This window comes from Caretta caretta, chromosome 4 (genome assembly GCF_965140235.1).
Source record: "Caretta caretta isolate rCarCar2 chromosome 4, rCarCar1.hap1, whole genome shotgun sequence".
NCBI lineage: Eukaryota > Metazoa > Chordata > Testudines > Cheloniidae > Caretta > Caretta caretta.
In genome coordinates, this window is record NC_134209.1 from 133,147,476 (window position 1) to 133,163,519 (window position 16,044).

General features: G+C 39.4%; 1 protein-coding gene across 6 annotated transcripts in view; it reads right to left on the bottom strand.

Annotated features, from left to right (window-relative positions):
* The window catches only part of HTT (huntingtin), a 183,395-nt gene that overhangs the window by 17,619 nt on the left and 149,732 nt on the right, over positions 1 to 16,044 (bottom strand). For 4 of the 6 annotated variants that reach the window (XM_048849034.2, XM_048849033.2, XM_048849032.2 and 1 more), the window contains 6 exons: positions 15,844 to 15,983; positions 15,545 to 15,627; positions 10,143 to 10,273; positions 9,816 to 9,945; positions 5,116 to 5,271; positions 1,660 to 1,850 (listed from right to left, as the gene is read on the bottom strand). In XM_048849034.2, coding sequence (XP_048704991.2) covers positions 1,660 to 1,850; positions 5,116 to 5,271; positions 9,816 to 9,945; positions 10,143 to 10,273; positions 15,545 to 15,627; positions 15,844 to 15,983 — 831 coding nt within the window. Of the gene's footprint in view, positions 1 to 1,659; positions 1,851 to 5,115; positions 5,272 to 9,815; positions 9,946 to 10,142; positions 10,274 to 15,544; positions 15,628 to 15,843; positions 15,984 to 16,044 lie in introns of those variants that run through there. The other 2 variants (XR_007356510.2, XR_007356512.2) reach the window with 2 other exon arrangements.

The window sequence follows — 16,044 nt, forward strand, 5'->3', positions numbered from 1 at the left end:
GCCAGTGTCGGGGCCAGCATGGTCAGTTTCCCCTTAGACAGTACCGGACGGCCTGGTACAGAACAGTAACTGGTGGCCACAAGCTCTCTCCTGCCCGCCAGCACCCATACCACTGGCTCTTGCACTGTCGATGACACCAGTACCAATAGCAGGTGCCTGGTGGTAGTGAGTGAAGCCAGCATGGACGGCATTGCAATAGCACTAGTACTGCACTGTCCCTCCAGTGTGGACTGTTAATCTGGTACTGGACTCAATGGCGTCCGTATATGGGCCGGAGTCAGTCACGCTGGCTGCTGCGCTGCTGAGGCAGAGCAGTGGCCTGGCTTAGATCACACTCCGATATGCTCCACATGCCTGGCCTTCTTAGGTGTCAGGGAACATCCCCTCTCAGCTGGCTGCTTCTTATGTCTCTTCCTCTGCACTGGGGATGGTGAACAGTGCTGGGACTCCCGCATGGTAGGAGGAGCGCACTGACGCCGAGGTGCTTGATACTGAGTCCGACCGGCTGAACTCAGAGGAAGGTCTCAGTGCCACCTCCATAATCAGGAACTTCAACCTCTCTCTTTGCATGGGGCTTAAAATCCCTTCAAATCTGGCAGTGGTCCCCGACGTGAGCCTCATCCAAGCACTTCAGGGTCACACAGGGACAAAGTCTTGTTGCAGGAGGTACAAGGTTTGAAGCCCAGCGACCTAGGCATGCCTAGGCAACAGATAAGGACAAAACTCCGCTAACTAACCAAGATACGCAAACTATACTAACTGACTAACAACTATGCCAACTATATACAATAATGAGAGGAAACAAAGTTCACTGAGAACACTGGTCAAAGCAAGAGGAACAGTTCCAGCAACCATCATAGACAGTAAGAAAGAACTGTGGGGACACGGAGTGAGCTGGACCCTCTATACCGGTGCAACGAGCACACCCAATGCTATGAGCACCCCAGAGGATGCTCGAGCCACCCTGACGGGTACCACCGAGGGAAAATTTTCTGGCGATTGTGCTCAGCACACACCTACAGTGGGATCAAAATGTGCAAGCACTCGAAGAAGAAAGTTTAAACCCTTTATGACAATGGTTTTCAATCTTTTTTCATTTGTGGATCCTTAAAAAATTTCAGATGGAGGTACAGACCCCCTTGGAAATGTAAGAAATTCTGTGGACCCCCTCAGGGAACACTTATTTCTCACTCTTCCTTCAAGCACGTCACTTCTGCAAATCAAAGCTGAAAGTGGTGGCAAGGAACACTAGTATGTATCAGCTACTATGATAGAAACCTTTAGTTTCCAGTCTGAGAGGCTGTTACATTTCAAAATGGCTAGGGGACAGGCAAACAACGTCCATATAAAAATAAAAATTGACTATTCACCTCAATCTTGAAACCAACTCTCTTTTTGAGGTTCAAACCTGAAATGTAAAAGCTTTTTGCTCATGACTATGCACTCTATTTTCAATTGGAATCAGAAGCAAAAATAGTAACATTGCAAGAAATTTAATTAGCATATTCTCAACCTGAAGTCCTCAGAATCTTCTAAAAAAAGCTTGTTTTACAGGATCAAGAGATTTGTATAAATCAGCATATTTCTAGACGCTTATTCTACAGTTCAAATTGTTCTTTGCATTAAAACACTGCAAAATTTCTAATACATAACACCTACTGTGCTATCCCTCTCAGATTGGAAAGCAAATACTCGCTGATAATTGGAATGAGTTGCTTTGCTGTTTCATCAAGCAGGTCACATTCAAGGATGTAAAGAATTCCATGCAGAGCTCCAATCCGACTTGGCATATGGGTGCTGCGTAGTGTTGATTCCAACAGACGGCTTACTGGCTCGGCTACAGCTTTATCCTAATGCACATAAACAAAATGATGCACTAAAAGCATCACTGGACCAATGCAGCATTCTGATGACTCATTAAAAGTGGAAAAGTTTTTGATGGTGAACTAAAGACTAGAAAATGTACCATGAATCAGAGGTTTACACAAAACAAGTACTTAGATATCTGAATAATGTACTAAGGGAGATTGGTATATTCTGGCTTGCAAATTTAGTTTAACTAAAGAGGTTGCATCTAATTCTCAGTGTAAAAGCATTCTCCTCAGAGAGATCATAACATTAAATCAGTGTAAGTATTTTATCAACTTTTTGCAAGTGAAATGATAAACCACTGCACCAAGATGATAACAATGTCACATTTGGAAAAGAAGTTCTGTGATAATATATCATCAGTTTAGGGGAAGCACTAATACTACTGATAGGTAAGGGATGCCATGGATGCAGATTAGGATATTTACATACTAAGCATCCTTATATGCAGGCCTTGAGCTCCGAGAAGTTTCTAATCTGTCCATGGTCCTCCAAACTGGTGGATGTGTGAGGAAGAACACTAATATATGGAACAGACTGCTATATGCCCAAGATCTGCATATAAGGATGCTTGGCACGTAAGCACTCTAAACGGCATCTATGGTAAACATTACCATGGAGCCTCAGTCATTTGGACACACTGTTAATGGTCTGTTACCCATGGCCACTGACAGTCACATCTGGACACCACTTCCTCCCCACCACCTGTATGTTTAGTCCTCGAGGGCAAACATGGTATTAGAGGATTGTAACAGAAGAAGCAGAAGCTGAGAAGGCTGGAATGCAGGTTATTTATATTGCAGTAGCACCTGGAATCCCAATCAGGGCTCAGGGCCTCACTATGCTAAGCACTTATAAACGTAACAAGACGGCCCTTGCCCCAAAGCCAAGAGACAGCAGGTGGAGGAGGGGCACCCATTCAAGGACATAATGAGACAACAGTTAAGCACAGCACACTAGCTGCCTAACCATTGTCAACCTTTTTGTACACATCACAGCAAAGAAGATTTTAAGGAGGGTAACCAAGTGGCTTTATGAAAGTTTATGGGGAGATGTTGATGGCAACAGCTTTGCTTTCCATGAGCTTCATGAATGGAATGAGAATTTTTAGTGGAAGTGGTTGGGTGTAAGTGAAGGTGGTTTCTGCACCATATACTGGAAAATGTATTTCACTACAATGACTTTCAGGATTGGAGTCTTAGTGGATCTATCACTGCTCAGGCTCTCTCTGGTAACAGCAGCAGCTCAACGGTAACATTCACTATCTACAACTGATCATAAGATTATGGCCACTCACTCCTAGTGTGGACCCAGCAATGGGCCTCCATGCCTTTGCTAGAATACTAAAATGCACTCTTTTTAGGACTACAAAACGTCCATCCTAATCTACAATCTAGCTCGCAATGCAACTACCCAACTTCTGAGTGGCATGAACCACTACATAGACCGACCTGTGTTCAAGTCTCTACAAAGGTTTCCTGTCTGGTTTTGGGGGGGTAATTGAAGGGGCTGCTGCTTATCTTTAAAGCGCTGAATAATCTGGTACTTGGCTATCGGGGAGATGGCCTCTTATCATATCCCTTGTCACAGCAGTTAAAAATCAAATGAAGACTCTTGCTGGACCAGAGGAAGGCTCTCAGTTTCACAGAATTTAAAGCCAGAAGGCAACATTAGATCATCTAGGCCACGGGTGGCCAATCTGTGGCTCCAGAGCCACATGCATATCTTCAGAAGTTAATATGCGGCTCCTTATATAGGCACCGATTCCAGGGCTGGAGCTACAGGTGCCAATTTCCCAGTGTGCTGGGGGGTGCTCACTGCTCAACCCCTGGCTCTGCCACAGGCCCCACCCCCACTCCACCCCTTCCTGCCCCCTCCCCTGAACCTGCAGTGCCTTCACTCCTCCTCTTCTTCCCCAGAGCCTCCTGCATGCCACGAAACAGCTGACTGGGAGGGAAGGGGAGGTGCTGATCTGCAGGGCTGCCGATGGGTGGGAGGAGCTGATGGGGGCCTGCTGACGTATTACTGTGGCTCTCTGGCATTGTACATTGGTGAATTCTGGCTCCTTCTCAGGCTCAGGTTGGCCACTCCTGATCTAGGCTAACCTCTTGCATATCACAGGACCTTAAATTTCATGCAGTTACCCCTGTATTGAGCCCAATTACTTGTGTTTGACTACAGTATATCTTCCAGGAAGGTAGCCAGTTTTGATTTGAAGACATCAGGAGGTGGAGAATCCACCATTTTCCTTGGTTGGTTGTTCCAGTTTTTTCCCCACCTTAACTGCTAAAAATTTGTGCCTATTTCCAATATGAATATGTCTGGCTTCACTTTCTAAACATCTTGTGCCTTTCTCCACTACATTAAAGAGCCTGTTGGTACCCAGTCTCTTCTCCCCATGAAAGTACTTCAATACAGTAATCCAGTACTTCTCAATTTTCTTTATGCTAGGCTACACAGTTTGAGCTCTTTAAACCTCTCGCTGTAAGGCATTTTCTCCAGCCCTTGAATAATGTTTCTGGCTCTTTTCTACACCCTCCCTAATTTTTCAACATAGTTTTTAAACTAGGGACACCAGAATTGGACACAGAATTCCAAAGTCAGTCTTACCAATGCCATATACAGAGTCAAAATCACATCCCTACTTCCCTGTTCATACATCTACGGATCACATTAGTTCTATTTGCCACAGCATTGCACTGGGAGCTAATATTGACTTACTTGTTCACCATAACCTCTAGATCTTTCCTAAAGTAATGGCTTTCAGGCATACATCCCCCATTCTATACATATTGCTTGCATTCCTAGTTCCTAGAAGTATAACTTTGCATTTGGCTATATTAAAACTCTGTTTGAATGGGCCCAGCTTACCAAGTGATCCAAATCGCTCTGTATGACTGCCCTGTCCTCATCTTTATTTACTACTCTGCCATTTAAGGTCCTCCCCTCTGGAATTCATTCCCCAGAACACTCCAAACCACAAATATAGCAGACTTCAGGACACAAAGACACTGGGTCTAGCTTTAAGTTAATTTAATTATTAAAATTATAAAAAAAAATGGATGGATGAAAAGTAATTAAAAATGTATTAAAAATATGAAGCTGCCACTATGACAGGTGCTCCCTAAAAACCTCTGAAAGTATGCCAGTTCTTTGTGGCAGAAGTGCAGCAATTCCAGTATCAAATAGACCAAAATAGCAGTACATTCACAGACTTGCCACAACTTTTAAGTGACAATTTCTTACCATTCCAAGAACAGCAGCTGCTTTACATGTGGCTGGTACCAAATATTGAATGAGAATCTCATCTTCTGATGGATGCACCTTCCGCAATTCTGTCAGTGTGGTGTACATCATCTCAAATTGATTCCTTTCTGTAAACAAGTCAGACACTGCCAGAAGCTGTGAACATGATAAAAATGGAGTAGAAAAATCTGTAATTATCAAGTCACAAACATTAGACTGTCCCCGCTTAATATAACTACCAGAAAAAAAAAATTAAACTCCTTTTATTGTAACATGGGCTATAAAAAGTTTTAATTTAAAAACTACAGTAAAATCAGATATAGCCTAATCAGACACTGGCTTAAAAAGAAACAGTCAAACTTTAAAAAGACAAAGAACCCAAGATGGTAGAATGACATTTACACACATTTTAAAAGAAAATATTTAAAGCCAGTTCTTCTTACATACCTTCTGAAAGCAGAGTTTAGGATTCTGTATCTCTTAAATAACAGTAACACAAAACATCGGAAAATGCTCCCTGCTTTGTTTTAGGAATTATGGCTGAATTGCTTACTATCTTAATCAATGTGTTAGCTAACTCAGTCTTGAATATGTATCGGGGTGGTGCCCCAAACATATTCCTCAATGCTCTTTTCTACCACCCAGGTATTTTTACTATCACTTGACCCCTGAACAGGAGTCAAAAAAACCCAAAACCACTTGGATTGCACAGTAACTTGGATTTGAGATGTGTTCTCAATACGTATTCCACGTCTGGGGCACTTCTGCCCCAGGCCAAGATTGGAATCAGTAGTGCCCACTGGACCATGCCTGTGCCTTTCATGCCCTTGAGCCCCCTCGCTTGAGGGCATAAAGTGGGCGAAGTGACCAACCAACCCTCATTTCCTTCACCAATATGGAATTCCAGTGTTGTTAGACCTTGCAGTAGCTGGGAAAGGAAGGTGGGTTGCGGACTACATATAGATAATATATCTGGAAGAGCTCCAGTCACTATACAAGTTAAGTAACTTCCCTTTCTTCTTCAAGTGCTTGTCTATATGTATTCCTCATCTGGTGACTCACAAGCAGTGGACAAGATAACAGAGACAGGTGCTTGGATTCTAACTAAAATAATGACTGTAGCACAGCTCTACCAAATCAAGCACCAGATAGAGATGCCTCTGCCATGGAATAAAGCTTAAGAAAGATACATATCACCTTCCAACTAGCTATCGTATATATGTTAGTTATGGAATGTTTCTGAAACAAACTCCAGAAGCTGCATGTGCTCTTGTGTTGTATGACGTGCTAATCTGCCCTGGAGGTCCATATGTAGAGAAGGTTCTCTCTACATACACCAACAACACAGCTTCCATGTCATGACATGTAGAGATGCCAGGTCTGAATGAAGTTTTCTTCCCTTGTCCTGGCTGATTAAGTCCTGAGGGAAAGAAAGAGTTATTGGGGGACTATATGGACAACCTGTTGAGCTCTACCACCTGGCCAGGTAAGGCTAACAGAGTGATTAATCCCAAATCCTGCGTGATCTTTTTCATTATTCATGGGATCAGATGGATGGATAGGCAGTCATAATATAGACCTTGAGTCCACAGAATTGGAAAAGTATCTGACTGTGAACTGGGACTCGGTCCTCTGGTGGAGCAGAAATTTTTGTACTTCTTGTTCTTGATTGCAAACAAATCTGTGCAAGGAAAATCCCACTGGTCAAACACTGACCCAATGACAGAGTCCTTCACAAACCACTTGTGGTTCTGTTAGAAATATCTGCTGGCATGTTCTGAAGACATGGCAAGTGGATTATCAAAACAGTTATTTGGTGTTGGATATGCCTTTCCACAGGTAATGGCTTTCTTGCATAGACAAATGGATCTGGTCCTTCCCTGCTTATTTACATAAAATGTTGCAGTTATAGTGTGTCATTATTCGGATGCTTTGTCCCCTGATGTGGCTGAGAAAAGCCATATAAGCAAGACACTGCTCTGTATTCTAGAACACTTATATGTAACAATCTTCTCTTTGGACCACCAACCCTGTGCTCTGAGATAGCTAGGATGGGGAGCTCATCTAGGCATCGAAACATCGGTCACTGTACACTTCACAGGAAGTGATGGGTAGAAAGCAACACCCTTAAATACTTGATGTGGTCCTTCTACCAGTTTAACCACCTCAAGACTTGGGGGATTTGAATCTTCATGTCTTTATTATGAAGGTGTGGGCTATAATAGGACTACAACCATTCCTCTGACAACATTGATGGAGTCTGGCGATTGCAGTCACAAATGCGCATAAGACCACGTCCTACCAGACAGATATGTCCTTACAGTCGTTTGAGGATTTTCTTGATGTTGGTTGATTAGTAGAGACATGTCAAATTTGGCTCAAGGTAGACAGACTACACCACAGCAAAAGTGTATCTGGGCTCTGATAAATTACATTTTCTGAGCATGAGTTAGGGAGGATTCGTCCTTGTTTATATTGAGCCCTAAATCTGTAGAATATACTCAACCACACAAGGAGACAATATACTGAATCCTGTCCATGACTTGCTAGGGAGAAGTTCCTTGAACCAACCAGACATCAAGGTACATTAAATGAGCTGCTACTGCAACCAAACATTTCACAAAAGTTCTTGGGGCTTTTGACAAACCAAAAGACACACTTTGTACTGAACGTGTGTGTTGCTGACCACAAAAATGTAGAGATTTCCTGTGCGCTGGATGGATGAAAACATGCATCCTGGAGCTCAACAGCTGCAAATCAGTCTAGAGGATCCAAGGTGGTGATTACTGAGGACAGGGTCACAATCCAGAACTTGAATTGGCCGATGAATGTGTTTAGGTTTTTAGGTCTAGGATGAGGCAGCCTATTGATTTTTGGGGGGACCAGAAAACAATGGGAATAAAAGCCCTTTCTTACAAACCGAGGAGGAGCCACCTCACATTGCTCCTAATTTCAGGAGGGATTGTGCCTCCCAATGTAATAGACTCTCATAAGAACAGGTTCCAGAAAAGGGATGGTGAAGACAGATGGATGGTAGGAAAGTCTTGAAGCTGAATGGAGTAACTTTCCCCCTATTATCTCCAGCACTCATTGGTCAATGGAAATATGGTTTCAGGCTTCCTGAAAACTAAAGAAATGGTTCCCAAAAAGGGTGGGGAAAGGGTAAGGATCTCCCAAAACTGGCTGACGGCTCTAGAAGTGACCGTCAAATTAACTGCTTCGAGGAAGGTAACAGTGTCATGGCAATGGTGACAACATATTAAACTCAATTGGGAGGATAGGCAGACCTGTGATAGGAGTATAGTTATGATGGAAGGCATTAATCTATAGACAACTGGAACACAGCTTGAGGCTGTGGCTGTGCTAAAGAGATGTCAGGGCTTCAGGTGTCTCTCATATCCCCTTTTCTGATATCCCTCAAAATCAACAGGGCTCTGGCCACTGATGCCTTGATCAATTCCAGAATCTCAGGGAATGGTCTGTTGCAGCATTCAAAAGTTATGTTTTACATACATACACAGAAATCCCATCAAGTTGAGTGTAAACATGATGGCCGCCCTCCTGGCCAACAGACCAGGGATCTACAGAACTAAAAGCCATGAGGTGCTTGCAACTGCTTGAGCTACAAGCCAAGGGTTCTGTAAACTGGGGTTGTAACAACTCATATGCTCTGTTGACCAACATAGAAGTGGACTGTAACACACTCACCAGTGGGTTACATAAGACCTTTGCAAAAGCTTAGCCAAATAACTAACAGAAAAACAGGGACCGCAAGTGCAAGAGATCAGACACCACTAACTTTGCTCAGTCTTACAGCCATGGGTGGTGAGAAGGAATTGAGGGTCTGTTGGTCATTCCACACCCCCTTATGCTCTCAGGCTGGGGGGCTCAAGGGCATGAAAGAGGTAGGTGCAGCCTAACTGACAGTGCTAGCCAAAAGACTTCCATTAAGTTCATGGGGCAAACGTGCACCAGACATGGAAAACATACAGACAAGCACTCAAAAAATAACTTCTCTTTACTTACCCTTTTGGCTTACAAAACCAACAACTAAAGTAAAATAAGTAGTCTTGGGGTCCAAATGAAGGTTACTGTTTACCAACATTATGAACCCAGATTTCCAAAAATGCACAATACATTATCTTTGCAGCAAGGGTGTCCCATCCTAAGATTTTCTAAGTCTATGAATAATTGCCTTTCAATTTATATTATCTTAAAAATTTCAGTGGCAATCACTTCCAGGTGCTCCATCCCTCAAGAATCCTAGATTTTATCAGATGTTTCAATAATAATCTTAGTGCCTACTTACATCATTTGTTCTTCTGCTTTTATATTTTCTTCCTCCTTATATTACAGGGTAAACACAGAATCATGAACTCTAGTCTTAATAGGTAGGCAAGTAAAGGAAGAATTTATTCTCAAATTTATTCTTTTATAACATATTTATTTGTAACTCAATTTTACACATATTCTACTATTAATGAGTGCTTAAAACAGCTTAATATATTTTAATCAAAAGCTTTCCCATTGAAATTTAAGTTACCATTACGGATGAAGGATTTATCATTACATCAATGACGATGCCTACAGAAGTCAGTTTTTCTGTATATTAGGAAAAGCTACTTTATAAACTCTCTGTAAACTCAAACATACCATGAAAGTGCACTCAATTATGGCACAGAATTTATTTTTAGACTTACTGATCGCACCACTTCACTAATCAGAATGACTGGTGTTCTCTTGCTAGGATTTGATGGCAATATCCATTGACTGTACAGTTCAAGCAAGAACTGAGAGCAAGAATGTATATCAACCCCAGCCCGGTGTTTCCTGCAATGTACAATGAGCAAAGATTACAATCACTATATTCATATTTCTTTTCAAAGTAATTAGAAAAGCAATCCTTGCACAGCATCCATTTTATAAAAGGCAACATATAATTCTCTTTTAATGACTTCAAAACGCAAGAACTATTAGCACTGAAGTCTTTTCAAAGTGGCAAACAAAAAAAAAGCAACACAAGTGACCTGGAGTTAATAGGAGAGGTTGGTGGTGAAGAAGGAGCAGGCATATCATTCTCGTCTTCTTCATCTTCATCCCACTCCTCTTCTCTCAATGGAGTGATGTTATTTCCTAGCCACACGGAGTGTATAGAAACCTTAAATATCAGAAAACATTAACTTGAAAAATATTTAGCTTTTTCATAATCAAATTAGAAGTTGCTAGAACAAAAAAGCTATAACAAACTTTTCTATTTAAAAGAGGAGCAAAAATACTGTACAGTATCAAGATAGGTTTATAAAACCTTTATACCATTATTTTTATAGTATTTTATGTTGCATATGTGTTGTGCTTATATGGCAGCAATAAGATTATGCTGTGCACCCTATCACTTCACTGCAAATACTGAACTTGTTTCTAAAAACGTATGGCATATTGAGTTTACAGGGACAACAGTGAGTTTTACAGGCATCGATCATACCACTACACTTACAGTACATTAGCACAGACCCATTAAGCTATAGCTATAACCAACTGTATCTTATCTGGGAACCCATATATGTATGAGCAAGTCCCAACCCTGAATTTTCTAGCCAAAAATACTTTCAAAAATGTTTCCTTTATTTATATTCTAGTGTCAAACTAGAAACAATTCAGAAAGTGCTACTACTGTAAAATTAAAGAGGACATGGGACGGTTAGTGACTGCTGGGTCTACTGCCATTTGCAAAAGTTTAGAAACTTAACTGGGTTTAGCTAATCGCAACTCCTATGCTAATTTCAGAAAAATGCTTGTGAGGAAAGAGAATTGGAAGGTCAGAGTTTGAACAGTCATGTTTAAAACAGCCAAGGCTCAAGTAATATGCAATATTAGAGGACTTCTACTATGAGATATATGCAGTGACATTGCTGCCTTCCCTTAGATATGTCTGGAGGAGGGGGAAAAAAATAGATCAGCATGAAACCCTGATATCATTCCACAGGGTTTTGTGGGAACATCTGAATATGTGTGAATCCCATCCAGTTTGCATAACTGGATTTTGCACCCTACTTTTTGGGGCTAAATAAATCCCAAACTCAAAGTGCCAGTTAGCTGACATGGCCTCACTGTTGGGTTGAAACTACGAAAAAAAATCAGACAAAACTAAAATCAATCTGGCCAATGCTCATGAAAGCTGGGACAAGTTGGCTGAACGGTTAATGAATCTTAGAAAACCTGATGAAAATGTTGAGCTTATAACTAAGTCCAGAACCAGCCAGGTTTTCTTTTGTTGCAGGTTTCACTATGAAAGTTTCACACAACTCTAGAAAAACACCACTTAGTATAAAAGATTTTGAGGGCTCTCCTAAATTTTATATGTTATATCATTCCTGCTCGTGTACAGGTTAATATTACAATTTTTATGTCTAACTTCGGACTGAAAATATTACTTTAAATGTGACTTTTTTTAAAAAATCTGGATCCAGAACTTTCCATCTTCTGCTCATCTATTACTGTAATTTACTAACATTTCAAATATTCCATAGTGAAACTGAAGTTGAAGGAAACACAATCTACACTAAAACAATTATCCCCAGCCAGTTTTGCTAATTTCCATTGTGCTGTCAGTTTGCAGCATTGGGCAGAAAAATTAAGTAATGATGATTTTCAGATTTGCAAGTGTGTGTGTGTGTGTGTAATCTCACTGAGTCAGACTGAGTATGCATTTCATTTCTATGACGCATTTTTAAAACCTTTCATGCTCTACTGTTCTTTGAAAACTAAGCAAGAAAAGTAAACTCCTTAAAAACCTATGTTTTGGAACATCCTTCAATATACTTCCCAGGGTAACTGTAAGAAGGTCACTAGTAGTTTTGTTCAAAAAAATCATCACTGGGATTGTTCATTGTCTCTGAAAAAATGGGACGATTTCATTTGGGTACCAAGATATGAATTTAGTAGGAACTCATTGGAAATATTGGCCTCAAGTGTTAAATATTTATAGCACTGCTTAGTTACACTTCTGTAAAGCATTACATTCATATCTGGCACACAATAAGAATGTTTGTATCAGTTTGCTCAATAACAAGTCAAAGTGATATTTTTCCCCGAGTACAGTAAGCTGAGACCAGTTTCCAAAAAGCAAGTTGTGCCCTTGCTTATCTTATCATTGATAAGTTTATGAAACCAGAAATTAGATGGAATTTTGTTGTTGTTGCTGCATAAGCCGAGTACAATATAGCTTGAAGATTCAGATACATTGGTTCTGCAATGCAGACTGCAGTAAAAACTTGTGTTTGCAAGTCATCTGAGAATCATCTCTTGACCACCACAGAGCAGCTCCAATTTTTCTAATTTAAGTTCAAAATATCATTTCTTACAATAACTACATTTTATGTAAGAAGCTGAGTCACAATTCTGAATTTTAAAGCAAAATATAATACATTTTTAAAGTATGTTTAAGTGCTCTAAAGGAAGAGAGGGAGACTAAGGAGTTAAAAATCTTACATGGATCACAATTAGAGAGAGGATTTCTGGTCTCAACCTAGACTACAAAACATGGTTTTACTCCAGTTATCTATATAAAAAGTTGCTTTAATCAGGGAATGAAGTTATTTCTATGAATTCTAACTTGAAAAAAAAAGTTTCTACACAAATAATTAGTCTAGCTAAACCAGCTTTATCTTTCCTAAGTGTATGTTTATGTTCTTCCATCCCTTCCCTAAAATTATTCAGAAAAAATACAGATTTGCTTCCTCCTTTTAAAAATAAAATAGGCTTAAAATGTTGCATTCTTGTTTGCTCTATATTGTGCAAGCAGCAGCTGTAATGATGATGTGTACACCACAACGTCCATCCAAGATATTCAACTATACTGAGGTTATGATTTTAGTTAAATTAGCTGGCATTATATAAAGCTAGATAGGAGCACAACACATACATACTTTCCCTTAGTCTAACCTTTTTAATATTTATAAATATTTTATATTTATATATATTATACACACAATACCCACATATAGCATTATACACACAACAATCAAGGATATTTATGTCATGTTTTCAGGGGCTTGCAAATTGGAAATAAAATTCAATCCAGTCAGAAAAAGTGGTACAAGATCTCAGTCCACAAGCTAAATAGCAAAATGTTTTGTTTGGGTTTCTGATTTGGAGTAAAGGCACATAGGTGAGTGAGGAAATGAATAAAGAATGTGAAAAAAATCCATTTGGCCATTTTAATTTTTACGGATGTAAAAAATGATTCTCTCCAATGATTAATCTCTGGATAAGGATTAAATGTTTTTGTTATTTTGAGAAAGAAAAATAAGACTAATATTAAGTTATTTTAAAAATAAAGTTACTCATCATGAGCAACAAATCCTAATTGCCAGAATATTCACAAATGTGCATGGTGCATTTTGGCAGGGTCATATTTTAGACTGCAAACTAAACTTAATTTCACAGCTGCATATTAGTCTAATGATGGAGTCACTTCAATTAAAAAAACTGAAAGGAAATTCAACACACAAACACCCTACTCCAGAAGATCATTTATTTCAATGTGTGAGGCTAAATTGTCTATATTGCATCTCTGGTACAGTGCTAAACAACACCAGAAGTTTGTATAATGTGTTTATACAATGAAAAATATTGTAATGCTCAGCTTTGTTGACAAAATTACTTGAAACATGTCAAAGGCATGTCATTAAGGAGTGAGCCAATGACATATTTGAAGATTTTACAAAAGAAATTAAATTGGAGGAGTTGAAGAAAAAAAAAAATCAGAAAAGTTAACTTGTGAATAAACTTAATTTTCACTCCATAGCGCACACGCACACAAAAAGCTTTCCTGGCCAAATAAACTCACCTTGGGCAGTAATATTTTTGGACGTAAGTGTGACAGACATGGCATTTTTCAGCAATATCCTTGATACACCTGACTGAATTAAGTTTATGTATCTTTGGGGTCCGTTATTTTAAATGAATGATTTATCTATTATCATGGGCCAGGAATGTATGTAACATCTGGAGTGGGGAAATGTGACAGATGTCAGACTTGAGGGTACAAAGGATTATGTTGCATAATGTGCCAGATAATAATGGACTTTTGGAACAAAAAGTGTTAAGTGGTTTTCCTGGAGACTATCTCGGGGAGGTGAATGCAAATTCCTGGTTACACAAAACCCAGCCTTTTGAAGCTATGCCCTTAGAAGTGGACTATTGTTTGCTATCACCTGTTACATGAGGCCAAGATCAAATGACCAAGCAGCATCAATGAAAGGCTGAACTATTCATGGTAGTTCTTATTCTGAATCTGTGACAGTTATGAACTTATAGCGATGGGGTGAACTCAATTGTGGGTTTTGAAGGACTGACTTCTATGAGAGCCTGAGGCTGGAGTTGGGGTAACCTCTTGTAAGCTTTTTAGCATGCATGCAGGTTATTTTTTGTTTTTAAATGTGCTTTATTTGTAATGGTTTCACCTTAAGTATAAAATGTACTTGCATAGAAAGAGCTGTGTGGTAACTTGTAACTATAGCAATTATGCTGTTAGTAGCTTCTGGAGAGAAAGCAAAGCACAGACACTGGCCAAAATGGAGGCAGGGAACTGTGTAGCCTGGAAAAACCCAGGTCAGGAGGGAGAGACATGTAGGTCTCTTCTCAAGAGAGGTAATGACTGTGGAGCTATGAGACTAGAGTGGGTGTCCTCAAGGGACCATGGAGGTGGAATACGGGTGCAGTTGCCCTGAACAGTGACAAAAAGTACCTAAAAATGGTATTTTGTAATAGAAGTTCCTTCTCAATCAGAACTTTTGCATTGCTAGTCCTTCAATAAAAATGTTGGTATTGTCATAGCTGTAATGATTTTCTTGTAGGAAATACAAATGCCTTGCTAATGGACAGTAATATGACATCCAGCAAGTTAAAATATTCTCAACTAATAAAGGGGGAAACGGGTCCTAGAGACAGACAACATAAGTCTGATATTTTCCATATCTTACTTGGAAATACTAACTTGGGCAATTTAGATCTTTTAACAGTGACAGAAACCTTATTCAAATATAGTATTTGAAATTGAGAAGTTTTTGCTAATGCATATGTGCCTTTTTAAAATGGAATACTATTTTTCCAAATGGAGTTTAAATTTAGTCATGGAATGAAATATTTAAATTATGCATTTAAACATCAGAATTATTGATAAGGCATTATACTTGGTGCTAACAAGTATTTAATGAATCCTGGTGGAGAACTTGTGCTCCCTAGCTAGGAAATTTATTTACAACTCAAAAAAAACTTCACTTGTTTTGTTTTCAGTCAGGATTTAAGATTGTCCTTAGTTTACTAAATCTAAATTGGATGTTAAGCAATGTTTCTTAAACTGGATTTTTGAGAATAAAGACAAGAAAGTTTTAAAAAGTTTGGGCTTGATGTATTAACTTGAACAAACCTGTCCTAGTTTATAGCCCATGTTTCCCATTTCTCGCTCAGTATTGATCTGCAGTAAAAGTTTTTCATGGCTGATAAGACCACCTAAAATAAAAAGACAAAGGACTTTTTAAACAAATGCCCAATAAACCTGAAAACTACTTTTTTTCTACATTATTTGTTCAGAATAGTGTATATGGTAATTCCTGTATATGTTTTTCTATCACATATAAGAAAAGTTACTTTTTTCAGCAAGCAGCCATCATTTCATTCACTGCAGGACTGAAGAATTATTGGTATAAATGACCATTGCACACATACCTGTGGTAGCAGGAGAAAGTGATGGAACAGGGTCCCATGCTTGATAAAAATGGTGAGTGGCAATATTATCCCTTTTAGATATCATTGCTTGGATTTCTTGTTCCACAATTCCTCTGATAACACTTAACTTCCTCCCAAACCTGAAAGCTCAGAAGAAAGCACATTAATGGTTTAAGATGTTTTTTCCAATATTTGCCTATA